Source organism: Pogonomyrmex barbatus, unplaced genomic scaffold (genome assembly GCF_055798465.1).
Source record: "Pogonomyrmex barbatus isolate J1 unplaced genomic scaffold, ASM5579846v1 scaffold11, whole genome shotgun sequence".
NCBI lineage: Eukaryota > Metazoa > Arthropoda > Insecta > Hymenoptera > Formicidae > Pogonomyrmex > Pogonomyrmex barbatus.
Window position 1 is genome coordinate 2,136,890 of NW_028297107.1, and position 24,748 is coordinate 2,161,637.

At 32.5% G+C, this 24,748-nt stretch overlaps 4 protein-coding genes across 6 annotated transcripts; 1 reads left to right on the forward strand and 3 right to left on the reverse strand.

Moving 5' to 3' along the window:
* Window positions 1-422: 422 nt before the first annotated feature.
* LOC105426054 (RRP15-like protein) lies at window positions 423-2,719 on the reverse strand. Of its 2 annotated transcripts, none has more exons than XM_089071309.1 (5): window positions 2,661-2,719; window positions 2,274-2,331; window positions 1,441-1,897; window positions 1,146-1,365; window positions 423-859 (listed from the first exon to the last, which is right to left on the reverse strand). In XM_089071309.1, exons 2-5 carry the CDS (start codon window positions 2,326-2,328, stop codon window positions 740-742), a joined length of 852 nt encoding a protein of 283 aa, XP_088927435.1. In that variant the 5' UTR covers window positions 2,329-2,331; window positions 2,661-2,719; the 3' UTR covers window positions 423-739. The 2 variants fall into 2 exon arrangements, with proteins under 2 accessions (XP_088927435.1, XP_011635417.2); XM_011637115.3 differs by having other exon boundaries at window positions 2,436-2,664.
* Window positions 2,720-5,078: 2,359 nt separating this feature from the next.
* On the forward strand, window positions 5,079-11,130 carry LOC105426056 (cathepsin F). Of its 2 annotated transcripts, none has more exons than XM_011637117.3 (3): window positions 5,079-5,405; window positions 7,005-9,351; window positions 9,781-11,130. In XM_011637117.3, the coding sequence occupies exons 1-3, from the start codon at window positions 5,202-5,204 to the stop codon at window positions 9,927-9,929; spliced, it is 2,700 nt and encodes an 899-aa protein (XP_011635419.2). In that variant the 5' UTR covers window positions 5,079-5,201; the 3' UTR covers window positions 9,930-11,130. The 2 variants fall into 2 exon arrangements, with proteins under 2 accessions (XP_011635419.2, XP_011635420.2); XM_011637118.3 differs by lacking the exon at window positions 5,079-5,405 and adding an exon at window positions 6,239-6,262.
* Window positions 11,131-11,736: 606 nt separating this feature from the next.
* On the reverse strand, window positions 11,737-19,853 carry Prp39 (pre-mRNA processing factor 39). The gene is made up of 13 exons (XM_025218015.2): window positions 19,790-19,853; window positions 19,476-19,600; window positions 17,581-17,787; window positions 16,688-17,167; window positions 16,406-16,583; window positions 16,079-16,326; window positions 15,754-15,879; window positions 14,817-14,965; window positions 14,041-14,446; window positions 13,516-13,680; window positions 12,894-13,280; window positions 12,523-12,809; window positions 11,737-12,283 (listed from the first exon to the last, which is right to left on the reverse strand). Exons 1-13 carry the CDS (start codon window positions 19,836-19,838, stop codon window positions 11,992-11,994), a joined length of 3,099 nt encoding a protein of 1,032 aa, XP_025073800.1. The 5' UTR covers window positions 19,839-19,853; the 3' UTR covers window positions 11,737-11,991.
* Window positions 19,854-20,206: 353 nt separating this feature from the next.
* Cog4 (conserved oligomeric Golgi complex subunit 4) lies at window positions 20,207-23,910 on the reverse strand. Its single transcript, XM_011637119.3, has 10 exons — window positions 23,575-23,910; window positions 23,170-23,367; window positions 22,670-23,044; window positions 22,383-22,591; window positions 22,095-22,290; window positions 21,780-22,027; window positions 21,483-21,705; window positions 21,046-21,312; window positions 20,796-20,981; window positions 20,207-20,596 (listed from the first exon to the last, which is right to left on the reverse strand). Exons 1-10 carry the CDS (start codon window positions 23,635-23,637, stop codon window positions 20,339-20,341), a joined length of 2,223 nt encoding a protein of 740 aa, XP_011635421.2. The 5' UTR covers window positions 23,638-23,910; the 3' UTR covers window positions 20,207-20,338.
* Between the last annotated feature and the right edge of the window lie 838 nt (window positions 23,911-24,748).

Sequence of the window (24,748 nt, forward strand, 5' to 3'; positions counted from 1 at the left end):
TTTGTTTTCAAAATTTTTTGTATAAAAAAATACCAGCCTACATTCAAAGTAGATTTAGCATCGTGTGATTCTTCATCTATATCATCTCTTATATTTGTACTATCAGATTTATTTCCTTCATTTTTTTCTTAATAATCATTGTTCTTATTATTATTCTATGTGTGAAGTATATATAATGTGTGCCTTTCCGGTTTTTAGATTGCTACATGAACAATACAGGCGAGATTTGTTTTTCAATAACTAATTATTTCGACCAAGTTCTGTCTCTTCTCTTATCTTGAATATAATTATAATAAAACGATAGTTTTATTATAATTAAGAAATAATTCGTCCTTCGTAGAATAAAATATTATTATTTTATAAAAAAGGAATATGCAAACAATCAATTATCAATCAACTAATAAATAAATGATCAATACAAATCGTTTTTCGTAATGAAAATATATCTAAAATTTTCATTGTACATATGCATTATTATATTCAATTACAACGAACACATTGAATTATAAAAGATAGAAAACAAAGCCTTATACCAAAGCATTATACCATACATATACACAAATAAATTCATAGTTTATTTTTAATTCGTAATATTTACTCGTAATATTTACTAATATTACAACGAGAAATATCAACACAGTCAATTATGTACATAGTCAATATCGACATTTCTATAATAAATTAAAATTGTATAAAATTTTATACAATACGGATTCATAGCAGAAGAATCTTTCACTTTTCAATCGCTGTCCATGCCTTCAGGAGCTGAAGAATCTTCTTCTGCTTCCTTTTTGTCCCAGTCTTTCAACTTAGCTCCCATGACAAAATCATCTCGAAGAACACTCCACATTGTATTGTCCTTAAAACAAACATGTTGTTGTTATACATTGCAATTATATATCACCATGTAAAATAAGATATATACTAATCAATAAACATGATTACACATGACCTTATTAAACGCTTTAAAAATTAGAAATAATATTAGAAATAGATATTAGAAATGATAAATCATTTTAAATATTTATATATTTATTTTATAATATATTTATAATATATTTTATATATTTTATAATTTTTTTTTAATATTGATATATATTGAATGCATTAAAATTAACCTAATTTATACAAGAAACTTTACTCACTTTGTTTTTATCATTTGTCTGCTTAACAGGCTTCTCAGATTTGACAGGATTATCAACTTTTATACTTTTGTTGCCACCCATAAGAATATCAAGGAAGTCATTTTTGTTAATACTTTTGTATATTTGTTCACGTTTTCTTTCCAATGGTCCCGCTTGCACCAATTTTTTCTGAATTACCGTTTGTTGCTGTTTTACTGCATTAAACAATTGCACGACTCCTCTGCAAATTACAACATAAATAATATAACAACAAAAGATAAACAAAATTTATGTCAATGTAATATAAACTGTGTACTTTGTCGCTATTTTTTGCAACATTCTTTCATGCTCCCGATCTGTAATGGATGGTTTTAATCTGATACTAAGATTTTTCTCCCTTATTCTCGATTTAGTCTGCACTGAACATTGTTTCTTCTTATCACTAGCTTCATCTGATTCTGTTTTGACTTCAGCTTTGATGCCATCAATCTCGAAAGAAATATCTTCTTCCTTTTCTTTTATTTTTAGGTCATATAATTTCTTTGCCTTGGCCAATACAAGTGTCTTCTTTCCCTTTGGTTTATTTGTTTTCAAAATCTTTTGCATAACATCAGCCCAGCCTGCATTTACAGTAGATTCAGCATTGTGTGACATATTGTTATCAGTGTTATCCTTCATGTCTATGCTATCAGATTCATCTTCTTCATTTTCTTCATAGTCGCTATTTACATTCTCTGCTGCAGCAGCATTTATTTCCTCTATCTCTGACTTAACTGCAATGAGATACAAGTTTCAGAATTTCAGGATTTATCAAAACATTTTTAGTAGATTTATCACAACAATTTTAGTACATTAAATTCTTTCGCTTTTATTACAGCTGTATAACTATATTTAATATTATAAAATATATATTACTATTCTACCTATATTTTCATATTTATAAATATATTTCTTAATTTTTTTTATTAGATTGTTCTAAAATATTTTTACATGTATTTAAAAACCTTTCGATAAGTAAAATATAAAAAAAAAACTAATCTTTCATAATTATTAAATAATTTAGTAATGAAAGAATTAAGATTAATAATAACAATTCGATATGAAATTTAACAAAAATAATTTGATTTATAGAAAACGTGATAATTTTACCTTGCATTTTTTTCGGCATGTTTCCGAGTTTCGTGGCGAGTTCTGTCAAAATCATTTCCTGGAAAACACACAGCAAACACATATTGAATTATAAAATATCAGTGTAGTTTAAATAATCGATAACTTGAATAAAAAAACTAATGAAAATGCGATCTCTTACACGTTTACGCTAAACGACTTCAAACACGTGGTCACGATGCCGATACAGGTTATAATATTCGTGCGATCATGATTGGACTTAAGAATATACTCCTTCTTTTTTGTGTTTAGGGGCGCTTGTCCTTTTACGAAGACCAATTTCAAATTAAAGTAGCAAACTCAATTCTATCAAAGGAACAAAACGCAAAAACAAGGTTTAGCCTTGTCATAATAGTAATTGGTGATCGCCTACGCTTTCATCTACACTCTCTCTTGACTTCATGAAGGAGTTGTTGGCGATTTGATTGGTCAAGAGACGCAACGTAACGCAAATGAACGCTGTGATTGGTCAACTCAAATTTAGAACCCAGTCTAAGGTTACGTTCCAAAAGGTACACTTCGAGAAAAATTTTATTCGATATAATATAGTATACGTTACATGTACTAGAATAAATTTAAACTACAAATATATAACAAGTCCTTATATTTTTTAATAGTATAAAAAAATTTCTTATGTAATATAAAAATTTTCAAAATTATAAATAATAATAATAAATTATTAATAATAAATTATTAATAATGAAACAAGCAATTAGTGTGGCACCGCGGGATTCATATACTATTTCCTCATGTTTTCGATGATACACTCCACATTCCAAATATTATTTTTTCTAGGTAGTCAATCATGAGATTAATGATACGTGTCACGCACGAGGAACAACGAATCGTTATTTTTAGCGGAACACATACCAAGGACTCTGTTCTTTTCTACATTCTTTGTTCTCAAGCTGTAAACGCATTATGTTGCATATATTTTTTATGCAAAAATAGATGATACAACATGTAATTTACGTATTTCAGAAAAAAAGAAGAGAAAACCTAATGGATTAATTCTGATAAAATATGCAACTATTATTGCGTTTCTCTCCTAAAAGCGTTTTCTTTCGTTTATAAAGTCTTGTGTTCACGAAATCGGTCCGAGATCTCGGACGGAAGGAGAATTGACCAATTACATTTGAATAATTCCGGCAATTAACCAATACGATTGGTCAATTCTTCTTCCGTCCGAGATCTCGCCTCGTGGACACAAGGCTTTAGGAACTTGTTACACGAATATTTTCATAGATCGTCCTGTGTTTTAAGCTTTGAGTGTGTATATATATATATATATATATATATATATATACTCAAAGATTTTAAGGCATTTTATTAACAAAAGCATTAATAATAAAAATTTTTTATTTGTAACACAAACATGGAATCGCGATATAACTCGAGTAAACATATTTTATTGTATTCACGGCATGTTACGTTTTTAGCGATTAATCACAGGAAATCCTCCAAGTAATATGCGGATGCGATTAAATCTGTTTTTAACGCGCACAGTTGAGTTTTCCTTGCATTTAGGCTCAATTGTCTAGATTCGGCTAAACTGATTAAATGCACGCTCTCGTTGTACGCGACACGTGAATAGCGATTTAGCTCGAATATATGTACGTATATGTTACACATGTCGTAACCTTGATTATGTCTGCCTTCGTTGATTACTTTTAAAGAGACCGATGACGAATCTACTCGTTTACTAAATTGAAATTTTAATATCTTATAATCTTCATCTTCATCTTCATCAAGCTACTAATGTGACTCTGTGATTGAATAATAATAACATAATAATGACATTTTATATTTGTACTTAAAACAGTCTTTTATAAAATATGAAAAATTACAAATATTGATCTCGGATTTGTGAAAGTATGAAGAGACGAATTGCATAAGGATATATGAGAATATACGGCAATTTATAAAAGAGTGAGACCATATTTAAAAATATGTGAAGATTATAAAGATATATATCGATGTGGTGATATATAAAGACATATGAGTATAAAAATAAATTAATAAATCATATTTATTTTCAGCAAAATATTCATTTTGTTATTTGCAACGAAGCTAACGAATTTTATAAGACATTCTTTGCAGAATCTGTTCTCGATAATTCTTGATTATCTGAAATATATCATCAGGTTAAATGAATATAAAATCATATTCATTATGCTTGTGTTGCATAATGCACCGCAAGTTATGTTCCAAGCAGTAATTTGCATATTTTTCTATACGATATGAAAGCCAGATTTGTCGGATATCAATGATTTCATGCGGCAATTCACGCCATTCTATTTACATAGCACCTTTCTGCACCTTGTTTTCGTCTTATCCTACTCCCTCGAAAACACGAACATATGTACGATGTTTTCAGTACAGAAAGTTAAAGAAAATGCAATTGCAAACAAGTTGCATCATCTTAACTGTTCTGATTATATCTACCTCTTTGCACTTTTTTTTATATATAGAAAGTTAGATTAGAATATATTCGATGGGAAAGAGTTCGATGGAAAAGAGACGAAGGAAACAGATGATCACGAAATGATCACGTTCCTCTATGATCCTCCCATAATAAAGTCTAAAATTATTTTTCACACGTATACAATAATTCAAAATTTATACACAAATGACGCAGAAAGATGCAATCGATTAAACAGTTAACAGATTAAAAAAAAAAAGAAAAAAATAAATCCGTGATCCTCCTAGGTGTACTTTCTGCACTTCCTTCGCTCTTTCTTTCTCTCGCTCCATCCCGTCCAAGCGTATGGAAGGGCAAATCAGCGCAGCTGAGAGGAATTGGCGGCCGCGCGTCAGTTGGTCGCTGACAGTCCGGGATAACTTTGATCTGTCATTCGAGCGCGGTCGATTCGAAGGAGAGTCTAAGCGCGACGACGCGCGTCTCGCAAAATGGCAGAACGAAGCCGCGCGGATTTTCTCACGCTCGTCTACCTGAGCTGTCTCCTCGCGCAGGCGGTTCACTCGAACCCGGTAAACATCCCCCTGAAATTGGTGTCCCCGCGGCTGCTGGAGAAGGCGTGGAGGGCCTTGAATGATCACTCGCCTACGCATCATCTGTACGCGCAAGGCAATCTGATAAATGCGCAGAAATTGGTGAGTCCGCGCGACGACGATATTGACGGGAAAATTCCTCTCAGCGGCGTCTTTGTTTTATTTCCGACACGGCCGTGTGGGTGCGCGCGCGCGCGCGCGCGAGAGAGAGAGAGAGAGAGAGTTCATGGCGATGAATTAATCTCCCTTTGTTTGGTTGGTGACGACTGGTGTCAGCGACGAAACTACTTTGTTTGCAAATATGATGATATGCGTCGTCACGAGTATTGAAAGGATGAAGAATTGCTTCATTCTTTTCGTTATGCGTCCTCACTTTCTTGAATAACATTGAATATTTGTAGGGGGTGAAGAATCGCTACGTTGACATTGAAGCTAAAGAGATTATCTTTTGTTTGTTATCAGGTTGTCGGTGTGATGAGAATTAAATTAAAAAATAAATCGAGTTAACTTGCTTGCCATTGAGTTAGTGTGATGAAAATTAACTTGCAAGTATCACAGGTCCTTTGTACATGGACTATGAACAACAAATGAATTAAAATGCATTATTGTTGGTATAGAAGATTTTTACTAATTGCACAAGTTCTATTTCCTTGAAAATTATTATTCAACAATACTATATCAACAACGTTATAAATAATTAAAAAAAAAAAAAAATAAAAGTAAACAAATTTTCTTTCTTATCTATGTAGATTAACTTTAATCTCTGTTTAAAAAGATAAAGAAAATATTTTTAATTCTTAGAACTAAAACAAATATTGAAAAAAATATAAAAAGTGAGATAAATTGAGATTAAAATTAATCTACATCAAAAGAAATGGATTAATGTGATAAAGAATGAATTTCAACTGCTGCATTCTATTTATAAACGGATGACGGAACGTGTATAATCATTTCTTATGGTATGTGAAAAATATAAAAAAACCAGTATCCAGGATTCACACGTCAAGTGATTGCATGATTATAATGATTTTAATTTGTTTTCCTGGAAGGACATTTGATGAACATGTTCTTTCTCAGAAATCATAAGACATCTTCAAGATTAAAAATGTGAAATATAGGATCTTTCCAATGCAATATTCTCTACAATATTATGAATTAATGTAAATAATTGATATAATTTACCTGTTGTTTAAAAAAAGCCGAAGAATGTCGAGATTGAAAGAAACTTTTAATTGAAACCAATCGAAAATGCATAATTATTCTCGTGTGTCGTTTTATTGAAAATTGATTTTAAACGAAACACTCTAAGAGAGTGGATAAGATAATATTCTGTTTTATTTGCGATTAAACATCCAATATGTGAATGTATCCTATTAATGCATGTCAAGGTACATATATTTCTGCGCGTGTATTTGAAGGCAATGATAAACTGTGATAATAATGTTCTGGGTTATCAGGCCAAGTTATATTCAGGAAGAAACATGGAAAATCTTACTGCGCAATAGATTTCTGTTTTAGGCACATAAATCTTATGCTGTCATATTACAAAATATAATTTTTATAATGATATAATAGAGAGATTAAGATCTACTATATTAATTAATAATTAATAATTAATAATTATAATTATGTTTAATTATGTGTAATTATGATGATATGTTTTATTTGTCACATGAATAACTATTATTATTATCGTCGCAGGAGGAGCCGCCTTACAAGGTGTACAAGTTCACGTACGATTTGAGTCCGATATGCGGAACTGAGTCATGTCCTAGGGAGGCCTGCACTATCGATCTGAAGCAAGACGAGCACGGCGACATAGAAACATTGAATGATTCCATTCAGTGCATGTACTTTTATCCAGCCGATGCGCAGAATGACATGTCGCAGGAGCAGCAGAGCTATCAGGAGCAGGAGGACTCTCAGGTCACTCAGGAAAATTTGGCCGAACAGGTGAACGGCAATCGAAGCGTCGAATTGGACCACGAAATTCAAGAGACTGGCGATGACAACATCAGGCCGTTTATTGCCATGCGCGCCTCCGGCAACAATTATTGTCCAGGTTGCCCGTACGAGTTGAATCCGAATCTACCGGGTCTTCTTACTTTTGGCGAGCAAGCATTGAGATCGATGGACGAGCAGACGGCAGGCGATTACAAGCATAAATTGATGAGCATCGTGAGGGTTATCCGTTCGGTACCAGTCTCGTCTAATGTAATACAATATCAATTATTGCTGCTAATAGGCGAGTCCGAATGTCTGAAGAATGCTTTGGAGCAGGAGCAGGAATGTCCATTGAGAACTACTGTTCCGACTCGGTTATGCCTGGTCACCTTCGAACAACAACCATGGCACCAGGCGTCTCTCAGAGTGACTAAGAATAATTGTACCGATCCTGAAAACACGTCCAGCGTTAGCAATCAATCCCAGACATCAAATTTGGAAAGCGAATCTTTGGTGACAGTTAAGTATGACGAAGGACAGCCATCCCGTACCGAAATGACCGATGTCTATGAAAGTTTTAAGGAAATGTTGGATAATTATACCCATGCTCCTTCGACACCGTCGAAGGAGCCTGAGGAAACTGAGGTAACAGAATCCGCTATCGTAAAAGTAGTGTTGAACAAGAGTCAGGACAACGATAAAGAAGAGATTTTAGGCTTTACGGACAAGACGAAAGAGTTCAGAGAATTTTTGGAAGATTTCGATCTGCCTGTCAAAATAGAGGACGCTATACCCAATGCAGGTTCTACAACCAGGAAAGAAGTTAAGGAGGAGAAGTTTCAACGAAAGAAGATTTCCATGGATGATTTCAAAACGAATAGTAGAGATGTTGTTAATAGAAGAAAACGGTCGACGCGTTTAGTCGGAGCTGCCGAGCCGATATCTATAAACCATCCCGACATTCAACTTTATGCTGAGAAAGCGCTGCGCAAAGTTTCTACGGAATCGAACGATCCGAATGAGCCGTTTTTAGTAGAAATTACCGAGGCGAGTGTCCAGGTGGTCGCCGGTAGCCTCTATAGGATCAAGGTCAAGTTGGGTACCAGCGATTGTCCGAAGGGCACCAAGGACAATTGCAAATTGTTGACGGGAAGCGAAGTAAAGGAATGTACGATAAAGGTGTGGTCACGACCGTGGCTCGATCAGGGATCACCTGAAATAACGGTGGAATGTCCCTCGACACAAAACAAAAGAAAGAAACGGTCTTTACGCGGCGTTAATTACAATACAAAGATGTTACAAATCGCTGAGGACATCAAGACCGAGCGGTTGTTCGATCACTTCGTGACGACTTATAATCGGACGTATTCTACGCCGGAAGAGAGGAATCTGCGTCTCCAGATATTCCGCGAGAATCTCGGTATTATAGACATGCTGCGGAAGACCGAGCAGGGAACCGGTATTTATGGTATCAACATATTCGCCGATATATCGCGCAAGGAATTCCGAACGCATTATCTCGGTTTACGACCGGACCTGCGATCCGAAAATGAGATCCCTCTGCAAAAAGCTGAGATCCCAGACATTGAGATACCAGCCAGTTTCGATTGGCGACAGAAGGGCGTCGTGACTCCGGTGAAGAATCAAGGTGCATGCGGTTCATGCTGGGCGTTCTCAGTCACGGGCAACGTTGAGGGCCAATACGCGATTAAGCACGGCCAACTGCTATCTCTGTCCGAGCAGGAACTGGTGGATTGCGATGATCTCGACGACGGCTGCGGCGGCGGTCTACCGGATAATGCGTACAGAGCCATCGAGAAGTTAGGCGGTCTCGAGTTAGAATCGGATTATCCGTACGATGCGGAGAACGAGAAGTGTCATTTTAAGAAGAGCCTGGCCAAAGTACAATTGACCTCCGCTGTCAACATTACATCCAACGAAACACAAATGGCGCAGTGGTTGGTGCACAATGGTCCAATATCCATCGGCATTAATGCTAACGCCATGCAATTCTATATTGGTGGTGTCTCGCATCCCTTTAAATTTCTGTGCAATCCTGCGAATCTGGATCACGGTGTGTTAATCATAGGATACGGAACCAGCAGTATGTATTATGCTAAAATAGTTTTTAACGCGCGATTGAGAAGCATTTGGGAAAACAAAGCAGGATTGATTATTGTTGTATTTTCCTTTTCTTTTCTGAAAATGTAAAAGAAGATTAATTTTAACATTTTTGATAATTATAATTTTATATTGTTTTATCTATAATAAGTATGTACAGACTCTCTTGAAATCCTACAACATTTGAAACATTTTTTTTAATAGAATTCAGAAGATAATTACATAGGAAAATTATAATGGGTCACTCTATATTTAATCAAAGATAATTAGTATAATAATTCTGTCAAGAATCAAATATTTTTATAAAAAAAAATATATATTTTTTTAAATTATAACTCTACGAAAATATGTATATTTATGATATTAATTATGAGATAATAATGATGATAACCATCTAATATTTTTTTTTCAGCGTATCCACTTTTCCACAAAAAACTACCATATTGGATCGTCAAAAATAGTTGGGGAAAATCTTGGGGCGAACAGGGATACTACAGAGTTTACCGCGGAGATGGTACTTGCGGGCTTAATATGATGGCCTCGAGTGCTATTGTTCTTTAATACTGAATATACGTAAATAAGTTTTTCATGACAATTAACTTATAATCGTTCCAAACAAAGTGTTATACATATATATATATATATATATAGATATATAGATATCCTTTTCTACTAATTAATGTCGATTTTAAAACTGAATCCAATTGCTTGCCAAATATTTGACAAATGTGACTTGACCCCATTGTTGATACACTATGTATTATAATTTCCGATATGGTGTGCAACTATCTGGCAAACATATGGATCGTTGGAAGTTAGATATTATATGTTGTGCGATTTGTGCTAAGTTTAATTCTCTGGGATAAAAACGATTACATCGTTTACGACAATCTTATTCGTTTGTTGAAAAGTTCAAAATTAATAAATTATATAATAATTCGCGAATGTTTTACAAATCCATTTTATAAAAAAATATATATATATAGATAATATATAAATATTTAAAGTATTTATGTTAAAAATATGCAACGATGTTGAAATTACAGCAACAAAAGATATTAAATGTTCTATGAATTTCGTTTTAATCGCACGTACATAAAAATCAGCGAATATAAAAAAAGTAAAAGCGTAAAAAAATCTTTTTGTATTTTATAATTTTTAAATTTGTTACAACCAGAATTTTTTTTAAAGATTTACAACGAATTTTTAACTTTGCATAAATCCGGGGAAGAATAGTTTTATATTCTATTTGTTAACTCGGATAAAGAGCGAAAAAAATCATTCATAAGAAAGTAAATGAAACGAGGAAATAAGTAATTCAATTTTTATTGAATGCAATAAAGGTGACTATGCGAAACCATGTCAATTTAATATACCTGAAATCTTTAATACGGTCGAGTATATTCGAAACTTAAATTAGTGTCATTAAAACATCTTTAATAATGATGCGTATACGAAAATATTGAGAAATATAACTGTGTAGAATAATTTTATAAAATTTTGTTTTTGTTTTATTTATGCAAGAAAGAAACAAAGCTATTTGGTTTCACAAAGTTTCTAATTTTAATTATGTAAGTTGTATATTGATATACATTTGATTGAAATTATAAAATTATGAAATTATGGAAAGTATTTTTGAAAATAATTGAATCTTTAACTGAATCTTTAACTTTAACTGAATCGTGTCGCATGATTAATGTCGAGATGTAATCGATGTCTTTGTCGAAATAATCTCCAATAAAAAAACTACAAGTTTAAAGTATACCTTCTTTAACATTGATTAATAAAAAATTTCTCTTCTGAAAACACAGCTTATTTGAAAAACCAACTTTACGAAAAATTTAATATAGTATAGAAGATTAGAATTATAACGATCATAATTTCTTTAAGAAAGTAAGTAGCGATATCGATGATTTATACAAATTTGGAAGTGTATGTGGTAATGTACTCAACATGTTACAGCATGTTATAAGATACGGCAAGAATTTTTTAGATTTTATACAACTTTGTTGATATGACAGTTGTTTCAAAATTTATAATTTATTAAGAGTCATGTAGACGTAAACTGCGAATCTTCACATTTAATGCTATAAAGATACAGCACTTCGAAGTTACATGAACACACAAAAAAGATTCTAGAGAAACTGTAGACCAATAACAAGAATTTATTTTTTATCTTCTTATAAAAGAATTTAATATTTTCATTTAGCATCTTTCTATATTTTTCTTGATATAAAATGTTATACAAACGACTTGAAATGTTTCTAAAAATTGTGGAGATTATTATCTAAGATTAACAATGAGCAATCATTAATCGTTAAATTAATTTTGAATGCAATAAAATAATATAAATATGTCAGAAATAAAATTCTGTTAATGGTATACAGTTTATTCACAATACATACAGTAAATATTCGTGCAAGATGTCAATTATTGATATACATATATGTATAGAGAGATGCTCGGCATATAAGCTCTCACATGTCAGAGAGAATGATACCAAGGTACTTAAACAATAATTCCTTCTTCTTGACTTCGAAATTGGTAGAATAAAACGCTAAAAAATGTACAGTAGACACACTTAACAGTATGATAGTTCTTAGGGACGATTACGTGATTGGTATTAGTAATAATTATAAGATCCCCATTGATTGTAAGGTCCGTAAGTTTGTGGTCCGCCTTGACCGTATTGCCAATTTTGATAGTTGGCATAATTGGGATCTGACGGAGGTGGATACTGCGGGTAACTTTGTTGATAACTGCCTTGACCACCATATTGTCCACCTTGGAACTGCTGTTGCGACTGATACGGCCCGCTCGGACCGCTGCTGTATTGATACGAAGACTGTGAGCCCACGGATGGTGGAGGTGGCACATTTGATTGATCAGTTTTCTTCTTCGGAGGCGAAGAATCGCTGCAACATATCGATCATAATTAAAAATTAATTATATTAATTTCTATTAATTAAACAGAATTTATAGTTTAATATTTTGTTCTATACATTAATCAATGCATTCGTTTGTTCTATTAAATTACATTAATTATGCTCAATTGCATAGACGATGATTGAATTATTAAGCAAAATCTTATGATATAAATTATATTTTGAGTGTAATTAATTCTTAATCTAATTAATCTTTTCTAAATAAATACGTTTTATTGTCGTCACTCTTCGTCTTCTTCCTCTCTTTCGCTTGTTTGATGCATTTCTGAAACTGTTCGTGAGCTTTCAACACTTGTCGGATATCGGGGCTGAAATCTTCCAGGAATTCGACTTTGCGTTGCGCAAAGAGTACTCTCTGCTCAAGATCCGCATGTTCTCTTTCTATAAACATATCCATGTAACCTACTATTTCTTGAGTGTCAACTGGTGTTCGTTGCATTGCCAAATCAATTAATTGCAGATATAATCTGGGATTATCCTTATCTTTATCTGTGGCCTGCAAAAAAACATATGTATTAATCTTATTAAATAAATATCAACATAATTAGTGGAGAAAAATCAATGTTGCATTTGAATGTACCTTCATCAACACTTTAATCGCCTTATCCACGTCATTCTTAACTTTACACAAGAATCTGGCATATTTCACAGCAATATTATTGGCGATTGTCCTGTTCTTACTATTACTAATATAATTTTCGTACAAGGTACACGCTTTCTCTAAATCTCCACGACGACGCTCCAAATTTATTCGTCGATACGCCACTTGTAGCATATTCGGTAATACATTATCAATATTTTCTAATATAGTAGCGGCTTTCTCGAAGTTATCTTGACCCTCCTCGAATATAGCCCATTGTAAATGCAAGTTTGGCTTCTTTGGATGATGAACCATACAAGCTCTCGAATATACGTCTCGGATCTTTTCAGTGTTATCTCCCTTCAGCGATTCCAAATAGCGCACAAACTGCACAAATGAAAAAATAAAAACCGCTTATACAATAATTCTTAGTTATATATCGATATTTTTTCCAAGGATATAATATTTATTTATAATTTTTAATATAAAATAATATTGTTAGATATTTTTAATGTCAGTTTAAAATTTCATTTAAAATAAAACATAATATACATTTGATAAATATATATTTAAACTAGTAACACAAAAAATATATATTACAGAGATTTATATTTATACTTACTCGCATCCAAAACTCATCATAAAGTGCACAAGCTATAAGACATCTCTCGAATAAGATGATTATTCGATTCTGATCCTTTTGCTCGATTTCGAAGTCTAGGTACTCCTTCCAGTTTTTCAATTGGCATCGTTCCAATGGTTTTACATGGAAGTATGGTCTCTTTATCTGTGTTAATCATACATCATGATTAAATTGTAAACAATTTATTGTAGATTAATTTGAATAAATTTAATTTAAATCTTATTTCTTTAAATGTGAAATTAATCAATAAATCCAAATCTTTTAATTTGGAATACACTTTTTTTACTTACAACATAAAAGATTGTAAAAGATTGACTTCTGTACTACAATGAATCCACATTTACTGCGCGAATAGGTAGTTCTAGAGCTACGATGAGGGATCGACATGAGTGTTTTTTCTCATTTACAGCATTTACATCTTCCAATATGATAAAATTAAGAAGTGTCATTTTGCTAATAACTACTTAAAGCGTGTAATGAATATATAAATATAATCGAATGTACCCCTTCTTCGTATGACCATCTCGCTGCCACCGCATTGACGTTCGCTTTGTGCATTTTGCGCCTACTGCTGATGATTTTCTCACGGATGGCACGTGTTTCCTCGTCAGTAGGTGGTATTTCGTGGGGTGGCGGTTCCTCGCCGGGTGGTGCGTCATCAGCGGCAGACGTTGCGGTGGTATCATCCGACTTAAGAAGGGCCTTTACTTCGGCGCGTAGTGCGAGAAAATCGTCCACACTTAGAATACGATTCGGCAAATTGGACGACACGAATTCCTGGAAGGCTTCGAAGTGGGAAATATAGCCAAGAGTAGGTGTCGACAGTAAACGATCGTAGAGTGCTGTCACTTTGCTCAAACGTTTCCCTTCTAATTCCCACTTTATGTAACTCTCCCAGAGACGATCCGATCTATTTATATATTAAATTGTTATATTATTCGTTTATTCCTCTTTAGTTGTTTTTTTTCTCAAAGTAAGAATTTATTATGTTATGTAACAGCTAAAAAAATATTAAAGAAATAAATGTACTACTTTTAATGGACAAAGGAAAAATATAAACATAAAAATCTGAACATGCACTATCTCTTCTTTTAAATTAAAATAGTAAAAATAATAAATAAACTTTTAAGATTTTATTATTATTATAATACCAAAGAAATGTAAACTATATAATATTTGTTCTATTGCTTTTAATTGAAATGGAAGAGATAATACTTAGACTTTTGATAATGTAGATTTAAACAAATTTATTTAAAATCATATATATTTAGTTTCATTACCTGAATTCAAGCCCGCAAGCTTGTATGGCTCGCTCATACTGCTCCCGGAGGGTTTCTTCATCTTTCTCATAGACGGTTTTACAGTGGTTGATGTAATGGAGCCAGAGGTCGACACTTAACGAAATAGCTTTCAGACCTTGGTCGAACACCTGCGGTAACGGATTCGTGGATCGTATTTAGAACAGTTTACAACTGAGTTGGACTTATCGGCGGGTAGATCTTATACCTATTTTGCTTTTAGCTTTCGTTAAGCATTACGGTCTTTTTAGCAACGTATACTCACATATCGTACGCGTACTGTAAATAAAGAGATTTAATTAACACAGAGATTGCAGAGCATTGTGCATTCACCTTAAAAGTCAGGGAGTGTTCCGATCTGGGCGCCACAGTGTCTTCCGCCACTCTTTCTTGCTCCCACTCTGGCACGTGCACGTGTCCTAAGTCTTTGTTTCTGACTTTGACTTAACACCCGACATATCTTACTTACATAAAGTAAGAGTAGCGCATATATCTTATGCTTAAGTTTTACAATACTTTCTGTAGTAAGCTATGTGTATACAAATGCTTACAGTAAATATAACACAATTTTCTTTCTTTCTATCGCGATAAAAGGCGCTTCGGAAACTAACCATCTCGCTCGACTTATGTACGATAGAGTACTTGATGTATTCGATATATCGGTAAAATAGTAAAATATGTAATATAGCATTTTGTAAGTATCGCAGGATAATTAAATAAGTAACTATTTTGTAAACGAAGAAAGTCGAATAGGTGCCGCAAGACGTGCTATGCTGTTGGAAGGGAAAACCATATTTATGTGCGTGCACACTGCCCACGCGTCTTCCTAACTCGAGCTATTTTCATTAGATTGCGTTAATTATAATGATATCATATAATGAGAGATAACCTAACAAACGTAATATACGATCGGACTCACCGTTTGGACATTTTCGGGGTTGCCCTTCTTCTTCTCGTAATCGGCAAATTTTCTCCAGTAACCGTAGCAATATGGATAACGCTCCAAGAATTTCGTATAAGCTTCGCGCGCGGCCTCCGCATCATTCTATAAAAATGACAAAAATTAATTTTAATTTCAATTCATTTATAAAATGTTTGCATATTTCACACGATATTCTCCAATATTTCTATAGCCACCTTCAAATATATATACTTTTTAAAATAAAATATTAAGGATAATTAAAAATGATTAATTAATGAATAATAAATTTCAAAATAAAATAAAATTATTAATTTTTACTTACTTCTTGATCCACATATTGTAAAAGATATGTCCATCCTGTGAAGTCAGATGGATCTTCGTTAACGGCTTTCCAATATTTCTCTAGTTCGGGCAATGTTTTCTTTTTTGGCGATGCTGGTTTGATTTCTTGTTTATCTCCTGCATCTGCTTCGCTTGACAAAGCAACTTTTTTTGCTGGTGCTTCGTCATTGTTTTCAGATGTCGGAGAACTGGGATCGTATTCTCCTTCCGCATTCAATTTACGTTTGGCTAAAAGTATAAAGAATATATAACAGAACCAGTTCTGAACTATTTTCAATTTTTATGGAGCACTAAAAAATATACTTACTTCCACCTTCTGTTTTGATTTTTTTGTCCGTCACTTTGCCCATCAATTTTGCTGCGCTCTTTTTCTTTTTTTCACTGTCCGGAGGTAATTCATCTTCGGACACAGACTCTGTCTCGCCCAAATCTGCTGGAGCAGCAACTGGCAGTTCTTCGTCAGAAACTGCTTCAGTCTCTGGTTCCTGCACATTTAAAATTATTTATGTTATCAATATATAAATTAACTATCAAAAAAATTTAGAATGTCAATTATGTGTATTGAAAACATAAATCTAATGCTCCTGACCTTGGCCGCGGCTTCAGTCGGTAATTCATCCTCTGACACAGCTTCTGTATCAGGCTCAATTTTCTTTGCGTCATCTTCATTTGTGTATTCCACTTCGTTTTCAGCCTCAGTTATTTCTATACGTGGCAAAGAATCACTCTGTGATACTTCCATATCGGGTTCTTCTACCTTGCCTATCACTGTCTCTGTAACTTCTGATATTTCTTGCTGTGAGTCATCGATTTCCATAATTTGGATCCCAGTATGCGCCGACATGTTCTCCGAATCTACTTCTTCCGCCTCTAGAATCTCTTGTGTCATTGTATTGCCATCTTCATTAATAACTTCTTGAAAATCTATCAGCACACGTTGTTGATTCGAGTCATCGTTACTCATGTCTTGATCTTCCATCTCGATGTCTCCACGTTCAGCCAGCATCTCTTCTTTGTCCATGCTACTTTCTTCTATAATTATGCCTTCTGATCTTATATTGGAATGCCGCTGAAATAAATCAAGTTTTATGTATAATAATTAATAAACTAGTAATTTTTTTATAGACTAAACACGCGCTATATGTTTATAGCATTATTCTTTTTTTTTTTACTTTTGACGGTGCATCTCTGATTATCATTGATTTCTTAGTTACAATATTAGTTCAAAAATATCATGATTATATTTCACATGAATAAATTTTAAAACAGTTCTATAAATAGCAGAAAAATTGTTAGAAAGATCAAGATATAAAGCAATTTTTTTAATCTCAAAGAATCATTTCTTGAAATATTACATTTTAATAATTGGAATTGTTATTACAAACAAAATAAAATATTAATTTTCTTAAAAATTTAATTTATAAAAAATCAGATATCAAAAAATCTTAATTAAACAAAAATTGAACAAAAATTATTATTTACCATATCTTCAACATCTTGCTCTATTTCTTCGCTTTGACTAATGCTTATTTCATGAATATTGGCATCTTCAGAATCTTCCAATTCCAAATGCAACATGGGAGTATCTTCCTCACTGCGTTGCTCCACAATAACGTCAGTTAATCGTTGAACTCCGTTCTCAGACATATTTTCAATCATACTTTCCTCTAATGTAGATGTAGTTTCCTCCTATAATTACAAATAGTTATATTATTAATTATTTTAATTATTTTAATTATTTTAATTCTACAAATACTTATTGTCATCAAAAAGTGTCAAGTCGCGCAATTACATTATTTTCTTATTTGCATTTGATTTTTTTATAAGAATATTACAACAAAGGTTACAAAAGCAAAATCTTTAATTTGATAAATTCATTTTGAATTATTATATAATCGATGTAACACATTATGCTGTGTCAGATTCTGAAATTGAAAATTAAGAATTGTGAACTGAAGATTAAAAATAAGATAATCAAAATAAATATAATTAAAATTAATTATATCATTAGTCAAATTTTAGCTTTTAATTTATAATTTGATATAGACTTAACTTTCCATTAGGAATCTGTAATAGCATTTTGTATCAATAATCAGGATACTTATTATACAATATTGATCATATTTGAAATGGATTTAAATCAGAATTCAGTTGTTATTTTTAGATTTCTATTGTTTTTTGTAGGAAACTAATTCTGATAAAAATTCATTCTAAATCATTGAGCTCTATAGTATACTGGAGTGAGTCTTCCCTATATTAAACTATAGAAAATCGCGGCCCAACGGAGAAATGGACGGGCACACTAAAACTGGAATCTTTATCTCTTTTCTACAGTGTACTTATTGGTTAATCTTACGGTAGGAGAATAACATTAACCAATCCAAGAATCTCTTGACAAAGAGAGCAATACTAATTCGCACGTTGTCTTTTTTTAATAAGTGAGACATCTCCACTTCAAGCTCACTCCAGTATACTATAGAGTTCAATGTTCTAAACAATATACAAATTAGGATTTACCATTAAAAAATATAAAATTGTAAAAAGAGCTATTAAGAATCTAGTATGGATAATGATGCATTGTTATATTTATTAAAATATGCATAAATAAAAAAAAATAAACATCTTTTTAACGTTTTGGTTAGAATTTAAAATATTTTCAATAATAAAGTTTACAATCAATAAAATGTCAGCTGTTAATGTTTCATATTTCATTAATGTTTTAAATGAAAAACATTTTGAACGATTTAATAATATATCCTTTGGAGCTTTGAAGATCACTGCAAATTTTCTATACTTTTTTAAACCATATAAAAATCTGAAAAATTCTCATATATTTGAAATCTTTAATAATAAATCTATAGTAACATTTTTTTTAAGTAGAGATACCAAATCCTTACCATCTATTAGTTATCCTTAAATTTACAATAAAAAAATCAATTATATCTTCAATCTCCAATTTATTGATAAATTAACCATGACAGAATTCAAGTGCATCATCAATTAAGCTTATTGAATTATTGGGATGATACATTGTAATAAACAAAAACAGTATAACACCACATAGCAAATAAACCATTTTCTCCATTATTATTTTCTATAAGTTAGTTATTGAAATAAATCAATGATATTGCATGATGTAGAGCAACCATTGGATGTATCAAAATAGAATAAACAGTATCATTTTACATCATTATTCTATAACAAAACATGTCTGATTAGCAGATTGTTTTTTTTAAATTGCAATTCTCTCTCTTATTATTTCAGGAGATACAAAATATTAAACTGACGTTTTGTTTTAGCTTCACTACCAGATAAAGATCACATTAATCGGCAGCGATATTAATCTACAGCGTGAATACAACTGATTCAGGTCTTACCTCAACCTCTTCGATCTCATGGATCTTCTTCGGGAAACGCGTCGCCCGGGCGAGGAGTTTCTTCACAGGTGATTTCTTGGCTACTACCGCTGTTTTTCGTGCTCGGCCCGACCTGGTGCGTCTCACTGGAAAGATAAAGAAATATTTATAACGTGCTCCGCGAATGCATGCGAGATGCCGCCTCGAAATGGCGGTCTCGTGGGTTGGGCGATCATGCCGGCGTACGTCTTTGATGCGAGCGATTTGATTCCTTGGCAACGACCTGGCGATCGATCAAAGATAATTGATACGGTGTCCGAAGCTTTTCATTTTACCTGGTTCGACCAGTGCGACCTCGGCCTCGTCACCGCTTGCTGAGGACATATCTCGTAATCTCGCCGCGATCTCCGGAACGTAAAGCGTAGAATCGTAGACAGAAAATGGCGATAGTCCAAAGACAGGGCTGCCAATTACAAAACGTACTCTCGTCAAAATCGGCGGCAATTATGTATGTATAGTACTCAACCTGCTCGTTTTCAAAATTACATGTCGATATAACAGAATCTGCCTTATCAATAATAGATATATAGCCATAAATTTGTTTAAATTATATCAAAAACAAAAAAGAAAAAGAGAATATTCTCATAGAAAAAAGACAAAAGATAAAAGAATATTAATATATATTATATATTAATTGAAAGAATATATTTGGTCGTTTTAGGAAAATATAAAAATATATATATATATATATATATCATAATAAATAACATATATTTCGTTCTATATACATATACGTAAAATGAATATTTGATTAAATTGCGCAAACATATAGCTCGATGTCGCCGTGGCTTCAGATATTACTGGATGATAAAGAGAATAATAAATCATAACTTTAATCTCTTGATATCTTCTGGTCGAAAGTCTATTCTTAGGGAAGCGATACGTCGTACTTCGGACGGCGTTAATCGCCACGCTATCGCGTCCGCGCCGCAGTAATCGGCCAATTCCTCTATTTTTTCTATGCTCAGGATAGTGGCGATCTGCGTTAAACGCGCGAATTTATCTCTCACTGACCACGATGTGGCAGCCGCTAAATAACTGGCTAACGATCTTATTTCCTTGTCTAATATCAGACCTCCAGCCTAAAACATACAAATTCATTCTGTAGTCAAATAATATTTGAATTATTCATTCATTAAATAGAAATATTTATTTAGAGAGAGAGGCGAAAGAGGAGAGAGAGGAGAATTTATAGTATTACTACAGTAATACTATAAATTATAATCTAGAATTAATTAAAAAATTATTTATGATAACATAGTTTAAATTTAGTGTACGTACTCGATTAAAAGTTGATTTCAAGACCACTTTTTCTAAACGAGCCGTAACTTCCGCAGTCAGAAGTCCAATAAGTGCATCATAATTGGAAGTCGTCAGACTATCTTTAAATCCTCGAAGTAGACCTTCTAGATTCGTGATTAATGTTTGCACAAATGGTTCGTCCGTTTCATATCTCAATAATTCGTCCTGTGTACGAATAATTCGTTATATATTTAGAGATACAAAATATATTTATTTTTACAGAACATACTTCATTAATATGATGATCTATAGATAAAAACGTATCAAGCCACGGAGTGACTCTGGGTTTAACAGCGCTGACGCGTAACTGTTCTAGGCCACAATCAATAATACCCCGTAATATCAATATGACACTTTTCAAACTGGATAAACAGCTGTCAATTTTGCCTCTATCCTTTGTTTGCATATTGGGGAATGTTGTATCTATTTCTGTACTGAGACTTTTGCATAATGTTTCCACATATTCTGTGCTCACATCAGTATTATTTAGATATGCCTAATTAACAAATAAATGCAAATAATTACAGGCACATAATAATTATAATAACAGTAATAGACTTCCATCTTTCCATCTTTGTGATAAAAATAAGTGATAAAGATAAGTGTATTAATAATAATAGCATCAATAGCAATATTAATGAGTGATATAAATTTTAAAAATTATACCAAGAACATAAGACGAGCGTATTCTGTATCTGACGTCTGCAAACGTCCATGTTGTATGCTCGTTTGTAGAGCACTATATGCTTGTGCTAAATCTAGATAGCCTGCTGGATAACCTTGACGCAATCTGTTCCTCAATCTGTTCGCAAACTCGCCTTCCAAAATACCACAAGCCATATTGACAACAGCACAAACACCATCTATGCTCCAACTTGACATAGCGCGACTATAGAGAAATTTTATAATTTTTAATAACATATATAAAAAATATACAAATTATATAAAAGTCTAACAATATACCGTATGCACTTCTGCACTATGAAAAATACATCATCAACCATGCTGGAAATTTGCTGATCTGGTTCTAAGGTATCTATTCCTAATGCCTTATTTACACTCTCCTCGAGAAAATATCTCTCTAATGCAAGATAGGCTCCAAGCAACTCTTGCATGCCATGTGCTAATTCAGAGTTATTCATAGTTGTTTCAAATTCATTAAGTAACTCTGTACGCTGTGTTTCATCTGTTGTACTGATTTCTATATCATTCTACAAAACAATAGTTAAATGATTATTAATTTATGTAACATTATGAAAATGATTGATAACTTTTTACCTTAATTCTTCTCTTTAGAAAACGTATATAAAGTTCCGCCCTCGAGTGCATTATAGTAATTTCTCCCAAAAGAAGATCAAGTTCTTTGGGATCGAGCCTTTCAGGACTTGGTTTCCGCAAATATTCATTTATCATTTGTACATTCTTAGATATGCATCTATGTTTCGTAAATACTGCAATAATCTTTTTGACTTGTCTATATTTACAGAATATACGAATATAATTTTTTTAAATGTATATGGAGAATCTAAAATATGACATACAATTTTTTATACATATTATCTTTACCTATCACATTCCTTTTGTAAAATCGAAATTGTCATTAGAAGTCTACCAGGGCCGTAATAAGTCTCAATGATTGGTTGATGCACCTCTACAATACGTGCAATTCCTTCAAATAATAGAGTCATAGTATCAGCAAAAATAACAGCTGCTCTTTTATCATTGCTTTTAATCTCTAGGGCTGCTTGTAAATTCTTCTGTGCAGTCTCATGTAGCTAAAAAAAAAAAATTAAATAATGTCATCTCTTCTTAACAAGAATTTAACAGATATAATTTTACATAATATTACATACTTTGGTACATAAATAACTACAAAATTTTTTTAGCCCTTCTAAATGCATCCCCAACAATGGAAATATCTTGAAAAATCTCTCAACGGATGCGAGATCTTCAGATTTTACAGCTTCATCAAATTTATGTGTAATAACAGCCCTAAGTTCCATTGCAGCTTGCTGCAAGGTAACCAAAGAACTGCTAATGCTAGTATGATCTCCTGATACATCTTCAGCTGTTCTTTCCAATAATTGCTGGTCCATTGCTAAATAACGATGAACATGAGCAGCACCCTGTTCATAATCCTCATTACGCAATGCAGTCGCCACTCCTTCGCTGCATAATTGCAAATCTAATATGTCATTTATTCTACTTTGACATTCACATACTCTGCTCTATAAAACAAAATTAGAAAATATAAACACTAAAGAAATTAAAAATGATAAAATTATATGTTTAAGAATTTAGGATATTTTAATATTTAATATTTGTAATTTAATATTTTAATTTAACAACTTACTCTTGCTAAATCCAATTGTCTTACTTTAGCACTAACATTCTCTGCTAATTCATTGGTACGAGCAATCATGTCGCAAAACTTCTCCCCTTCTGTTCGTATTACCATAACATTCGGCAATACTTTGCCAATATTTTGTAGTTTTGCTTCCACATGACATCGTCGAACAAGGATTGTATCCAGATTTTTTTTTATAGCGACCTAATATTACATTTATCTTTTGTTACATAAACAACAGAAATTTTTGTGTAACAACAATTGCAACATATATCTTCTCAGCAATACTTTGTACATCAAATCTTAAGAAAATATTATAAATTCTATGAAATTTAATTTGCGCATAGAAATTTGTATAGTATACATAAAATGTTAATTAAAAATTCAATTATATTCAAATTATATTCGAACCTCATCCTCAGACAACTTGTTCAATATTTGTTGCAAATTTTCCTCGTTTACCAATAGATCCATATTGTTAACACATTAACATTAATAAATTAGCGATTCGACGATTTTATTTATTTATCGCTGAAGCACTTCAGAGAGAAAGAGAGAGAGAGAGAGAAGAGAAAGAGAGAGAGAGAGAGAGAGAAGAGAAAGAGAGAGAGAGAGAGAGAGAGAGAGAGAGAGACATTCTCTACACGTCCATATTATTAGGAGCTTTCCAATAAGCGCAACATAGACACAGTGTAACACAGTGTCGCTATACGTGCTTTTCTGTTACGACACAATACATCTCGACAGTTATGAAACAGAGTTCTGCATCATGGCTGCCAATTTTTAAACTTTTATGTTCCACGGTAGCACTGAATAGTGAAAAAGAATTCTGTCTTTTTCTGTTTTGAAATTAATCATTTATTTAAGTGTCGGTCCACAATAAGTATTTAATCTTTAAGTCGTAAGAAATTGACCAATCATAGTCGATTATTCTTTTCATATTCGATTATAATTGGTCAATTTCTTAAAGCTTAATCACCTATTGTGGACCAACACTAAGGCATTCTGTAGACCTATTCTCTAACGACAATTTTATGAAATATTTTATATGATAAAAAATCTGCGCAACGACAATATAATGATACCGAATTATTTTTAAGAATTATAGAATAGGCTAGCTGGACTAAGAAGAAGAAGAAAAGGTTATTTCTTTGATTATTGCTGTGACTGCAAATATTTTAAAGATTATGCTCGAGAATGAAGCAATCAAAACTTTCAACAAATTTCAGCTAGCGTTAACTGGTAACTATATCTAGAATTAAAAAATATTCTATCAAGCACTTAGCATTGTGTTTAATTATGTGACACAGTGTCTATCTGTGTCTTCTTGCTGGAAAGCTCCTATTATCGCGTTCAGCATCGTTTTAAGGTTAAGTAGTAAAGAGTCGTCTACAATGGAAATAATATGGTGCAGTAAGTCGTAAGACTTAAGAAATTGATCAATCACAATCGAGTGTGAGGCGAATAATCAACTGTGATTGGCCAATTTCTTACAACTTACGACTTCACCATATTATTTCTATTATAAACAGTTAAAACCGGTATCAGATTAGAGATTGAGATTAAAATTTAATCAATTAAAAAA